Source organism: Gymnodraco acuticeps, unplaced genomic scaffold (genome assembly GCF_902827175.1).
Source record: "Gymnodraco acuticeps unplaced genomic scaffold, fGymAcu1.1, whole genome shotgun sequence".
Lineage (NCBI taxonomy): Eukaryota > Metazoa > Chordata > Actinopteri > Perciformes > Bathydraconidae > Gymnodraco > Gymnodraco acuticeps.
The window spans coordinates 2,356,782-2,370,868 of NW_022991632.1; the positions used below are offsets into that span (position 1 = coordinate 2,356,782).

General features: G+C 40.7%; 1 protein-coding gene across 3 annotated transcripts in view; it reads left to right on the top strand.

Annotated features, from left to right (window-relative positions):
• The window catches only part of tox2 (TOX high mobility group box family member 2), an 86,368-nt gene that overhangs the window by 29,850 nt on the left and 42,431 nt on the right, over positions 1 to 14,087 (top strand). For all 3 annotated transcript variants that reach the window (XM_034198370.1, XM_034198369.1, XM_034198371.1), the window contains exon 2: positions 1,143 to 1,235. In XM_034198370.1, coding sequence (XP_034054261.1) covers positions 1,194 to 1,235 — 42 coding nt within the window. In that variant the 5' untranslated portion in view covers positions 1,143 to 1,193. The remainder of the gene's footprint in view (positions 1 to 1,142; positions 1,236 to 14,087) is intronic.

The following is a 14,087-nucleotide window of genomic DNA, read 5'->3' on the forward strand; positions in this document are numbered from 1 at the left end:
TTTTTCTCTACATTTTCGAATATAGTGAAACACTGCATATCTCACTGCATAGCAATATGAAGGTGTGTGCCTGGCTGTATTTGCGAGTGATTTTCTGAATGAGTTTGTGTTTTTTCTTCCTCAATGATCTACATCCCTTCCTCATTAGTTCACTGTATGTATCAAATGTGGCAAAGCTATTAAGCACAGAGCGGAAAGGAGCTATGGCCATTACCACTATACTGTATATATATATATATTCATGTTTAATCCTCTAAATACATTTTAACAGCAGGCAACGCACAGCTATCAAACAGATTCTCCGACACCAGAAATGTCTGTAGATCGTATAATCAATTAACACACATACACACAAATAGGTTATCACTCTTCAGATGGAGGAAACCACATGCAAACTGTTGACCAGATGTTAGAGTCAGAGATGTTAATGTTATAAAGATAGAATATCAAGAAGGTGTAGTGAGATGTGTATGTGAGCCGTGAGATAAAGACAAGGAGTGTGAGAGAGAAAGTAAGATTAGAAGTGAATCCTGGGAAAAGCCCCGCTGAGGTTGTGGACCCCTGTGTGGACCACACTGAACTGTCCTGGCAGGGACCGCTTGTTGCGAATAATTCTTCTCCACTGAAGGCTTTGCTACCACTCCCTCAGGTTATGTTGTACATCTAAAGCCCACGTAGGCAAGCACAGGAGGGACCCACCACTCTAATTACAGGCTGTGTAACGTATATAAAGATGGAGTCAGTGAGTACAGTGGAGCAGAGCACAGGAACCATGTTACCAAACACAACAGCTTCGTTACATTAGTGCCGCCGCTGAGCCAACCTTATCCAGTTATCATGTGTGGGACATCACCATGAGGTGATGTGATTTAACTTGGCATCCAATGTGCAGGCTTGGCGGAAATGTACGAAACCCGCACTGGTGAACAAAAGTAGGACCATGAAAAGATCTACAGTATTTATGATCCCTGCACTTTGGTTAAGAAAAATAAAACTGACTTTGAAGTGAGTTTAGAAGTTAATACATTCAAATCCCGATTGTGATATTATTATGATGTGTGAAGTGTTTCCTGTTTGCAAAGGCTGATTTATCTGTCAAAGGAAAGTATGTTTAACATTTCTCTCTCTCTTTACTCTTACAGAACAGATACACTGCTGCAGATCGAGGTGTGAGGCTCTACAGTTCCTTGCCTATGCGCCCAAACCCTGACGGCAAGAGACTGCCCTCTACTGGGGTAAGTCTCCCAGCCCCCCCCACCCCACCTCTCACCCCTACATGTTCTCCTTACCTACCTTGATTTTTAAAGTTCTAAAGTTTGGGCCAATTGGATTCTAATGGGGTTGTTGTTCCTGTGATAGATAGTCTCAGCATAACAACATTATAAACATCTGGACTGGGGACAGACTTGGACATGGTCAAGAAACAATACAACGCATCATCTTCCTCAACTACCACCACCTTTGTCCCTCATCCTTTAAGCCATCATCTCGCTATTACTCAACCCATGCCCACCATGATAGACCTGCTCAGTCCCCCATCCTCAAAGCCTCACTGGGCACTGCAGGGCTCCCAGTAAAGGACCCATCTGACTGGGTGGTTTCTGTGGTATTTGCCTGTAGCTACTCACAGAAGCATTTCGCTGCAGCTGATAGGCCGACCAACTGACTGTATTTGTGCTCAGAGAGAACAAAGGCATGCATCTGCTTCTGCTGCTGACCTGTTTTAGGTTTAAAATATATGAGGGGAATATTTAGATTTTGTACAAATAGTGATGTTCCCTTTATTTCTTCTTCTTTGTTGTAAAGCAGCTGTATTGAGGCATCAAAGGCTCATTACAAAAACTTTTATTTCACATATAAATGTTAACTATGGGGAAAAAAAGGGGGAAAAAATAGTTTATTGAAGTTAGTACTTGCAGTACTTTGACTTTGACAAAGTGCTGGAACAGTAAGTCTGCTTTGTTTGTGACACCTTTCTTTCATTTTTTTAATAAAAGAACATCTTTTAGTATTCTGAAAATCATAATTAGAATCTAGCTTGCTTTGCTTTTATGCATTTATGTAACAAAGGGGAGAAAATGAAAGAACAATAGAGCGAAAAGAGAGAATTTAATTTCATATGTCTCTCTTTTTCATGTTTCACTCCATGCAAGTGCTTTTTAAATTATCTCTTCTCTGCTCCGGGGCTCAATGAGAGGAAGAGTGGGCTGAGTGAGTGAGGGTGGGGGAGACAGAGAGGGAGTGAAAGAGAGGGAGGGACAGACAAAGTGAAAGCTGTGTAATATTGTTAGTGCGCACCTTTTTTTAATTACAACAGAGATTGTATTGATGTCTCAGACCACATGTCCTCAATCTTTTATCAAGGGGGAGAGTGCTAACAAAGCATTTCTAAGAAACCCATCTTCTCCTAGGGGCCTGGAATCATAAGTTATCTAAAGTGAATATTGTTAATGCTGTTCTGTGGAGAGACCTACTTACAAATCATGGGAATGAGTTCCTTGTCAGTAAAGGTAGTAAAGATATATATCCACTTTCATCTGATCCTCTGTTGAGCAAATAAAATGCTGCATCTAAATCTCCATGCAGAAATGGTTTTTGAAATGAAATGGGACATGGTAAAAATGACGGATAGACATTAAGGGAGGGACATTTCTAAATAGCTTTAGTTGTTTTTTTCCCGGCACCATCTCTCACACTGATACAAAATAAAAAAAGAACAAAAAAACTGCAAAAAAGGAGACAACATGTGCTATTTTTCTTTGTTCTGTCATTTCCTATTGTCTGTTATTACCTGGGTGTAGCGTCAGTACAGTAGCAGACTGTAGCTACAGGCTGCATGAGGGAGGAGAATATAAACCACTTAACATGCAGGAGGAAACCAGACGTTTTTCCATTGCACTTATCAGGTGCTGTGGTGAGAGCTAGTGTCAAGGTGCAGTAGGTCCCTGCACCCCCCCTCATTCTCACCCCAAGCTCCTCTCACCCATCCTCTCCTTCCTCCGCTCTTCCTTCCCCCTGAACACCCCTTTTATTTTCCCCTGATCTCTATCTTTGTCTCACACCCCCCCTGCCTCACCCCTCCACCACTCACCACCCTCGGTTCAGTTAAAAGTGGGCTTGGCACTTCCGCAGCCACCCCCCCCCCTTCCTCACCACCACCACCACTTCATTTCTTTCTGTCAAACTAACCTCCAACTCCTGCTCTTCACCTCTATGTTTCCTGTCAAGGTGCACTGCCCTGCTCCCCCTCCCCCCATCCATGGGCTCTGCCCCCGCAACCTTTTCTTTCTTTCTTTTAACATCTATTATGGCTCTAAATGCCTACAGTTCATTTTTTTTTTATTATTCTCGGTGCAAAGGGCCTGACCCCCAGCGCTCTGCGGTGCTCTTGCCATCCCTGCATGTACACGAATAAGAGGGAGGTGGGGGGGGGGGGGGGTCTTTGTTATATTAGTGGCTTTGAAGACAATCTCTGCCGAGGAATAGGTGCTCTTTGGTTTTTATGAAATCTTCGAAATGTGCGTGTGGTTCATTAGGGCTGGCATGTTTGTTAAGAAAGTTAATTTTTTTAGAGGGCTTGGTGAGGGAACTTTTTGAATGACTGAGATTATTAACTTCTTAATGACTATACTTTATGGAACATTAAGTTACGGATGGAGGTGTTTAGCCTAGCTTAACATAAGCACCAAGAGCACTGGAAAGCTATCCTAGGTTTGTCCAAAGTTAAAGAATCCACCAACAAACCCTCAGAGTCAACTTGTTTGGTTAATTTGAACACAAACAGTGAAAAACGGTTACAGTACAGTTTCTCCCTTGAAAACAAATTGTCATTTTATGTTTTTGTTGTGATAGGAATCTTTTTGGAGAACCAGGATAGCTGTGTCTTTATTCTAAGCTAAGTTACAGCATGAACTAGAAAACAAAGGTGCAGGTTTACAGAAAAATCATTATTTTAAATAGGTTGTGTTTATAAAGAGTTTAGGTCAGCAAGTCGACCCATTAACACCCATTATCCCTTTTTTCACCTCTTTTAGGCGCTTACTAACAGTTTATATTTACGTTCAGTGTTTATCAATAAATTGCATTTTGTGTATTCTTGAGATTAAATAAACATGTTAAATTCATTTTCTTCATCATGAATTATTTGCAAATCAGATTTTATTTTAACATTTTGAAACATGCGTTTACATCAATGTTAACTTTCAGTCTTCTCCCTAACTGCCTTTATGTGTTTCGTCGCACACCACCTCTATGTGTTCAGAGTCTATTGTCATCTTCAGCTACAGTAATCGATACAATCAAATGAAAGAATGAAATGAATGTTTAACAATCACTCGCAGTGGCTGGAGTGGAGGTTTGTTTTAGCTCAGGTAGGATTAGCATCAGCGTTGTCTTTGCAGGGAGTCAAACTATTTGAGCTATGGTAGTTGTTTTTATTGTTTTTGTTGTTTTAGCTCCACTGCCTTGACAGTGATACATAGGGTGAGGGTTCAGGGTGTGCTATAGAGCATAGAAGACAGCATCGTTTCAGGAATCCTTCTCTTTCCCTCTGTCTAGTTTACTTGGTTTTCTCATGTCTCTCACTCTCCTTCACTGTCTCTCTCTTGCTTTGTCTTTCTGTGTCTTTCCATCTTTTTCCAAGCTGATTTGGAGCCTTGCATAGTCAATTATGTAGGGAGTGAGAGATGGAGTGGGGGCTCCAGCTTCCATATTTTGGTGCGATATTAATATTGCATGAGCGCTATTCTGTTGCAAATATCTAAGAGACTGCTTATTAAGGCAGCAGCAGGAGAAGAATGTGACACACACACACAAACAAACACACACACACACACACACACACACACACACACACACACACACAGTACAGTACATACATTGTTACAGAGACAGCAAAAGAACGGGTGAAAGCGTCAGGATCACGCACAGGTTGTTATAATTAGTGTATTCCAGATATATTTTGGTGGGATAATAAGAGTGACTAATTTTCCTGTTTAATATGTCATGTTTGTTTATCTTGACACTGCGTACATCCTGCCGTACAGTGAGTGTGTTTGATGTTGGTGAGAACTGAGTGATGTTCCACTGTAATTGTGCTAAGATCGGAATATTTTAACTAACCAACTCAATAAACAAACAAAGCAGAGACACAAATAAATGCCTGCTGTTAAAACAAAACAAAACATTGGCAAGATAATTGTGATATTGCAAAGCAGAAGTGATCTGATGGCAGGCTATTTATTTTCTGCTGCTGGGTGGATATCAATGATGCATACAGCGAGTGTCAACAGTGACAGGCTGAGAAGATCCTGGGCGATGACTGAGAGGCTCAGCTTGGACACTTGATGCTTTTTTGGGTGCTAAGTGGCGGTGACACCCCTCGGTCTGCAATAGACATCTCATTTGTTGGCACCACAGATTGTGAAAAAGCATCTGATTTTTGGGTGTCATGAACACAAGCCTCATAAATAAAGTTTGGAAACATAATACAACTTTGTATTTGTTATGACGGTGTTTGGTGACATGGCTGAAATCAACATCAGATTAACAATATAATGACATCATGAAAAATGTAAGCAAAGTGACATTGATTAATTGGACTGTGTTCAAAGTGTATGCATTACTCTATTATTAACACATTACTGCAATATACTTATAATTGGCTAATCAATTATAATTGTTTTGACAATGTCAGAAAATAGTGAACTAAAATCATTGGTATAGCACAGCGGACTTCTTAAAATGCCCTGTTGGTCCAACCAACAATCCAAAACCAAAATAAATATAGGTTGACTTTACTATAAAGGGAAAGTTAGCAAATCCAGGTCACATGTAGGCTACTGGAAAGGTCTTGCATATCAAACCGAACTTGTTGAAGAGGTTTCCCTTTACAGTCTTTCCCCTCTCGCAGTGACATTGCCAGCCGATGTCTAAAGCCCTGAATGCCCGGCCTGGAGTGGACACAGCCAGTTAGTCCAGAGCCCAGAAGCATCACGCTGGGCCCGACGTTCGAACAAGAGCTCGGTGACCTTACAACACCAGCTGGAGTTAAAATAAGTCTTTAAAAGGGCGATTCTCCACAGTAATATCATCGGCCATGCCTCAAAGAGTCTGGATTAAGGCCCACTTTCCCTCGCTAAAATCTAACAAATGTGTGAAAAAACATCACAGCCAAAGCGGGGGGAACAATGGAGAGAGAGAGGAAGAGAGGAGTATGAGAGGTAGAAAAGAAGGGAGAAAGAAAGTGAGGCGAACTCAACATCTTAACACCCCAAATCCCCCCCCCCCCCTGCCCGATATATCAATGTAGTTGGCTTTCCTTGAAATTAAAATGGCAAGAAGAAAAAAAAAAGAGATAAAAAGAAAAAGAAAAAGAAACCTCTGGCTTTGGAAAGGGTGGGGGGGGGGGGGTGGGGTTGCTGAGAAAAAGACCTGCCATCTATGTATTAGTGCTCTGTAAATATTACATGAGCTCCACATTCGCTCAGTTGTTTGGCATTACTTCCACTGGATGGGTATATTATTTTAGAAACCATGCCTTGTTTATGGAGAGGCATGACCTACTTCCAGACACTCCTCTTTCTCTCTTGTATTTTTTCTTCCACCCCCCTCTCTTTTTCCCTTTACCTCTCTTTCTCTCACTCTTTCCTTCTCTCCATCTCTCTTTCTCTCCGTCTCTTATTCACTCTCTATCTGTGAACTCTCAACTGGTTGTCCCTGCTGAACAATTACAAGGCAGCGAGACCCAAATGGAGATGTTTGTAGAAAACAACATGTGTATAATTAAGGTTTAATGAGCTCTTGTCAGGGTGGAATGTGCAATTAGATTGGTAATATAAAAAAATATGCCTGAATGGTAGTGGCAGAGACTGGATGTGGAGTCAGCATGGCAGTGAATGAAAGAACAGTGAATTATTTTCAGCCCTATTGACAGAAGTAGACAGTGCTGGATTCTGCATTTAGATTTAAATACATGGTGAGGTCTCAAACACAGAAAGACATCCTGGTCATGCTTTATTGTGTGCTTTCAAATTACTGTACTTGTGCACAGATTGGATTGAAGAAAGGTTCTTAAACGACTGAAGTTATGCTTTACTGCTGCAGAAGAAGCCAGGGACAATAATTGTGATTTAAACAATTCAATGCAGTCAATTTCTGCACCAATATAAAACGGTGAGCAGGTTTATAGCAAAACTCTTAATCAGAGATCATATCCCTTCGCCAAGGCTGCACAATCTTCTATGTTTTAAAATGTGTAAAATATTTACACAACCATAGATCTGAATCTGCAGTGAAAGACAATCCTGGTGATTAGAGCAACATTATGTAACTATTATTATAGGGGCATGGTTGCCTCTGCTAAATTGCAAAAATACAGAATCTTATATTATGTGGCTGTAAGGAATGGGTGCCATGGTTTTTGGAGATACAACTCAATTCTGTCCTGCCATAAAAAGGCTTTGTAAAGGAATGGATTGTTCAAAATGTCAAATGGTCAGACTCTAGACCCTTATGGCCAAAATGTGAAGATCGCTCTTTGAAGAATCAAAGCATCATGTAAGTAATAGAGATGATATAGTCTTTGCTAATGGCCACATGGTGGTGCTATTCCACGAAATTGAATAGCTCTGCCTCACCTGAGATTTTCACTAAATCTGATTGCCACTTTTGACTGTTTTAAATATCCAGAGCAGGTAGCAGATACATGCCAGCCTGGTATACCTAAAAAAATACATCTTTGACAGCAGACTGGATGATCAAATTAACATTTGCGTTTTTCGGTTTCCTAATGTTAGCTATACCCTTATCAGAGCGTACTTTCAACGAAACACAATCTTTCCTTTAACGTTAGTGTAACGTTGTTGGCAGTGCACATATTGTAAAACACGAACATATCAAAAACCTTGGCACAGAATTATTGCCGAATTGTCAATCTACAATGTTCATATATGGAGACAAGGCTGACAGACTGACGGAACTGTCAACATTATACGAAGAGTATTTATTCAAGTTAATTAGCCCTTATTTGCCCTAAATCAATGTCTGGCATTTATTTCTCTGAGATTCACTATTTGAGGGATAGTGTCACTTCTCCACTAGACCCTGTGTCCTTTTAAATAAGGCACTTGTGAGAAAAAAGGCATCTTGCTGCTCTCTTTTTCCATTCTACTCCTTTTTTCTGACTGTCTTTTTCTTTACTTGGTGAAATTGCTGCTCTAGTGGAGAAGATCCACACACACAAATCGTGTTTGGCTCTTTTTGAATTACTTGACTAGACCCTGAAAGAGAGGGCCCTTTGTTGGCTTCCTCTGGGACTGCCCTTGAAAGGCTCCTATTGTGTGGTAAGCACTATGATATAATGCAAGTGGATTTAATAGATTTAATGGAACGTGCAGACATGGTTCTCTAGCTCTCAAGTGATGAGAAACAGCCTGTTTTTAGGAGATCACTGCCACATCTTAAAGAAATGAAATGATAATGTCAAAGTTGCAATGTTCCAGAAGCATGTTAAGCTTTGATTTTATGTTAAATATTGTTGATTATTCAGAAACCATTTACATCACTAATAGAATGGTTTGATTTCAAGTTTTTGAGTTGTTTCCTGAATTTTTGTATCTCTTGATTTACCATTTCTGTGTTTTACCTGAGTTGTGTTGAAAGTCAAGGTTAGGCAGAGCGGGGGGAGTTGAATGTCAGCGATGTGTTAGCTTTGTTTTCATTGTGCTAACAGGAGCACAATGGTACGATTGTGTGGCCATCTGAAACCCTACACCTACCCAGAGCTTTCGGGGGTCAGAGGTGGGGGAGATGTGTGTGCCTTTAGCCTGACGGACCATGCTTTTTGCAAGACCCAGAAACCAAAGAGTAATCCAACCAGCATACCATCAAAACTGCTTCACGGGCTCGCTCACATACCAAATTTGCTTACAAATGCTCTCATTTTCCAGATTTAAATGATGCTTTTCCCCCCTCTTTTTCCCTTTCCCCTCGTTGCTTTGTAATCTGTCTCATTATTTTAAGGTGCCATTTGAGGAGTGGCCCGCCTCTTGAAACCCCTCAGTGTGATGGACAAGACCATAAAGCAGAGCAATAAACCTGAGATGAATGTTATATCTTACCACTGATAGAGGCAATTAAGTCCATCATAAGCGAGAGAGGGAACACTCTTCTCTGGGGACTCATTCACTTGCATGGTTTAACATGATTCCCAGCTAAATCCCTTATTTTATTTCTCCTCTCAGCTCACAGCTTACAGTCGAGCACAAATTGAGCTGATGTGTTTTTCTTTTTTCACACAATTTGGTCTTCCTGTCTGATCTGCCCTTTTCTGTCTGTCGTCATGTCTCCCTCTCTCTTTCTCTCTTTCTCCCTCGCCTTTTCCATTTCGACATATTTGTCATGGTAATGTAAAAATCTCAGCTGCTCCAATTCATTTTGTGCTCTTTCACTCGCGAAAGAAGGGCAATTCAGTTTTTCCTCACTAGTTTCTGTGTGTTGAGGTTTAAAGGTAATGAAGACCATATTTCATCTGCATGGAGTTATATGACTGGGCGTGGCTGAACAGGTCTGTTATGGGAAAATAAATATTATGGAAGGTCTAACTTTGTTATCTTTATCTCGCCGGGATCAATGTGTGTATTATTGGACAGGATACATTACACAAACACGCCGGCACGCATGCAATGTGCACACATTCAGAGCCTAGACCTGTAGTTATCTATACAGCATGCAAACATGCACACATAAGGAACACATAGAGGTGAAATACACATGCAGCAGTAGAGATATCCACACATACACACATGGGCAATCCATATCTGCTTTACACCACACCATCCCCCATACATGCTTTGGTTATGTGTCTATGTTTGTGTGTGTGTGAGTGTGTGTGAGTGTGTGTGTGTGTGTGTGTGTGTGTGTGTGTGTGTGTGTGTGTGTGTGTGTGTGTGTGTGTGTGTGTGTGTGTGTGTGTGTGTGTGTGTGTGTGTGTGTGTGTGTGTGTGTGTGTGTGTGTGTGTGTGTGTGTGTGTGTGTGTGTGTGTGTGTGCCGGCCGGCCAGCGAGTCACTGAATGCTCTAATGACCACAGTCCTGACACAGGTATTTTGACTGCTGCCTCTTTCCATCGGCACATTGACTGACATGCGATTAGTTACGCTGGGGTGAAAAACTAGGGAGGCGTGCATTGTAACCATAAAAAGAGACTATAGGAGGGTTAGGTTCGGTTTTCTCCGTCTCTCACCAGCCTCATCTTTCTTTAAATCTAAAACATTGTCGGACGCAGTTACTGCTTGTGTGATTTTGTATTCAGTACGTCGTACAGTAAAGCAGAGCTATGCTTACAGCGACCTTATAAGAAAAGCTTCTCGTCTAGATCAATGCAGGTTAGCAACGCTGTAGCACAGAATGCAAAGTAGCTGTCGAAGTAGGATATTAAATTGATACAAAATGGTGTAAAGAAACGACAGATAACAGTGTATCCTGTATTGGCCAACTGCTCCATATCAAGTTAGTCAAATTAGTGAATTATAGAATTCAGAGTTTTTTCTATAATGCAAATAATTACTGAGAGTGCCACAGCATCCATGGAGCATGATGATTTCTCGCGTTTCGCAACCATTTCCACATTGTGAAAATTACATATCTGGTAAATGTAATTAAAAGAGAGAAGCTACTGTATATACAATCAGTAGTCAGTGATGATAGATACCCAGGGTTTAGGTTTTGGAATTGGTTCCAGGTGAAGGGAAAGAAATGGATAATCGAACCCATAATTGTTAAATATCTTACATGTAACATGGCCTACTTGCAAAGCGAATGCTAAACCCAAGACAAAACCCAAGGGTTAGAAAAACACATGAAGACAAATGTAGATGTTATATATAAAAGTGAAGCATTTGATTAATAAAAAGAAAAACTTATTTCCAATGTGGCACTAATTAGAGTGCAGTAGATCAACAGAGTGTACCTACTGTGGTATACAGTATAAACTGACCCAACATTTCTTACTGTCATTATTAAGAGAGGTTATTTGATCATGAATCAGTTTTAACATATCATATGTATTGAAGTTTTGAGTTGCTGCTGGAAGTCCAATCTGAAGTTCCTGGAACTTCATGTGTTCCAGTCAACAGTTGTGTTATAACCTCTATGACTGTGGAGCTCTTCCCGCATCAAACTCACATTGGTTGGCTTTACGCAAACACAAAGCTATTTATAACATGTCTCCCATTTTATTTTCTCCCTCCCACTCTCTCCATCGCGTGTATTTGCATTTATGTTGTGCAAACAGGAGTCTTGAGTCGAGTGCATTGGTTTTAAAGGCCGTACTTGTCCCTTTTCTTTCTCAAACCTCAATCTAACTCAGAATTTCACTCCCTCAATTCTTGACTCCCCTCTCCCCCATCTTACTGTAGCTTTCCCCTCTTTCTCACCTTCACACTCTCCCCCTACCTCCCCCTATCACTCTCTCTCTTTCCGTGTTTTCCTTTGCTCAATTGTTTTGCTGTAGATTTGACCGCTATGATTAATGACCTCAAAGCCTAAGGAAAGCAAACAGAGAAAGGGAGAGAGAAACAACAAGCTCGCCCTTCCCTTGCAACCCCCCTTTTTTTACATTTCAACTGTTTGTATGTTCACTCTGAGCATGTTAAAAATATCTACATAATTTGAGTCAGCTTGCATGAGAAGAAAAATGTTGTATGCACACATCTTTTATCTGAATTCTGCACACAACAACCGCCACCTGGCCGAAAGAGCAGATTTCCCCGATCATTGCTGTAAAGCCAAATGCATTATTTATGTTTTCTTAGTGCATTGTAGTTTATTTGGCGCTTTTGATACATGTATACATTCAGTTATCAATTATGCATCTCAAATTCAAGTTTTTGTTTTTGTTATTCCCAACATGTCAGGGCTTTTGTTATTCGCTTTTAGTTCAAAATGCAGAGCAGGGATCAATGATGAAATTAAAGTAAAGTAGTAGTAGTATTAGACAGGCTATGCTTAGCGTAGCATGAAGACTAGAACGAGAACTATTCAATCCAGTAAAACTACAACTCACTTTACATTTACCTTTTGTGTACTAATAAAATAAAATAGATAAAACATAATTTTTATTATTTCAAGCTTTTGGATTTTTTTATCTTCAAACTAGTTCCAAGCTAGCTGTTTCCCCCTGTTTCAAGTCTGTGTAACTCTCAGTAAGAAAAGGCCATGTAGTTTCCCAAAATGTTGTCCTGTTTCTTTAAATGTATTACACATAAGAAGGCCTATTAAACTCAAACCTAGGGTCAAGTGGAGATTTGTTAGCCACAGTACTTCCTGCATACGAACTATAGCATGAGTACACTAAACTTGACTGACCAGTTGCTAACCACAATGAAGCAGGAACTCATTATTTTTACATTTCCCCTCGATTTAGATATTGTTTGTTATTCTAACAACTCTCTGCCCTCAGTGACTCCTTCTCATTGTGCTGCAGGAGCACCACCACAGCCACCAGCTTGCACTTTGACATTCTGTATAATTGTTTTCAACTTACCGTGTTTTGCTCATCGACATCTGGTTTGCCAGTGTGAAAAAAAACCTATTCCAATATACCGTCACCTCTCCAACGATGTGATTAGGATAGCAGGTAAAATCATTTTCCAGGAGCAATAAAGAAAGTGATTTCATTTTCATTGCAGAATACAATGATCATTTCTCCAGCAAACTAATAGTGCTATCAGTCAGAAATCATTGCACTAGAAGTAACAGCTCTATCAGAGTCTGAATGATAATGGTGAGATTGGAATCGAGGCTTCAAATTGAACAATATCGCAATAAATTGTAATTTTACTAGTTTGTTTGGGGCTCTGACTGTGTCACTTATAAAGACAAAAACATAAATGCAAGAAAACTCTGACTTGAATGGAACAAATTCGTATAGAAACCATAGCAAACAGCTACAGTAGAGTACATTTAGTTCCTGGAACGTATGACATGTTACACGAGGCGAAACATGGCCATTAAAACAGATTGTGGACTATTTTTGGTCCCTCCACATAGCTTGAGAAACACCCATATATATGTTACTCTGGGCACATATCCATCCAGTTACTTGAACTTACAGTAGCAGCAGTAATTGATCTTAGCCAATACTAGCTGACTTGAGGTGTGTTTTGTTTCCTCATAAATGGCCGGTGCCAATAGTGTCAGACAGAGAAGCCGGATAGGCCTCTGGGAGTGTGTGTGACGTGTATGTGTGTTTGTGTGGATGTTTATATGCCTGTGTGTTTCACGCTGTGGCTGTGACCCCAGTGTTAATCACACTACAGCCAGCACAACCACAGGCTCTATTGCCACTGATGCTGCAACTCTCCTCCTCTCCAATTTCTCTTTCATTCATGCTCTCTGTCCTTCTTACAGTATCTTTCCTGCTTGTTCCCACTTATATGATCTCTGCCCACTCTTTCACCATTAGCTCAGGGGTACACCCTCATCTTTCTCATCCCAATAACCTCAAACCGTCACCTCTCCTCCAGCCTCCCCTCTAGGCTTTCTGAGCTCAGGGTTTCTGAGTTGTGGATTAGTGGGGTTGCCCTGTCTTCGTTTATTTGGCAGAGTGCATTCGAGCTAAAGGCTGTTCTCACCCTTTGTGCCTGTGTAGTCTTGGTCACTAGCTGGGTGGCTGGTTGGCAGAGACTAAAATGCTGATTAGGCTAAGTGGGAAACAGAATCCATGGCTGGTCAAGTTTGTTTAATGGTCATTATAATAATCACCTGCTCTTCAGAGAATTTTGGAAAACCAGCACTACGGCACAAATGATGTTGGATTAGAGCGAGTAGCATAAACCTCCTACAGCTGTCCAAAAATATTTCCATTCAATAGAAATCATCTGGAACACGTTTCTTTGAGTCTGACTGAAACTAAACACAAAAAGTAGGCCCCTGGAAATCCCTGTAGCTCCTGTAGCGGCGCAGCAAATCAATTTCTGTTTGAACTCTTTGCCGACTTACCTGTCATATATTGTTTGTTAATGTTACCTTTGATTTAATTTGACTGGCCAACTTGCTGGCTGACTAACTACATGGCCGTCGGTACAA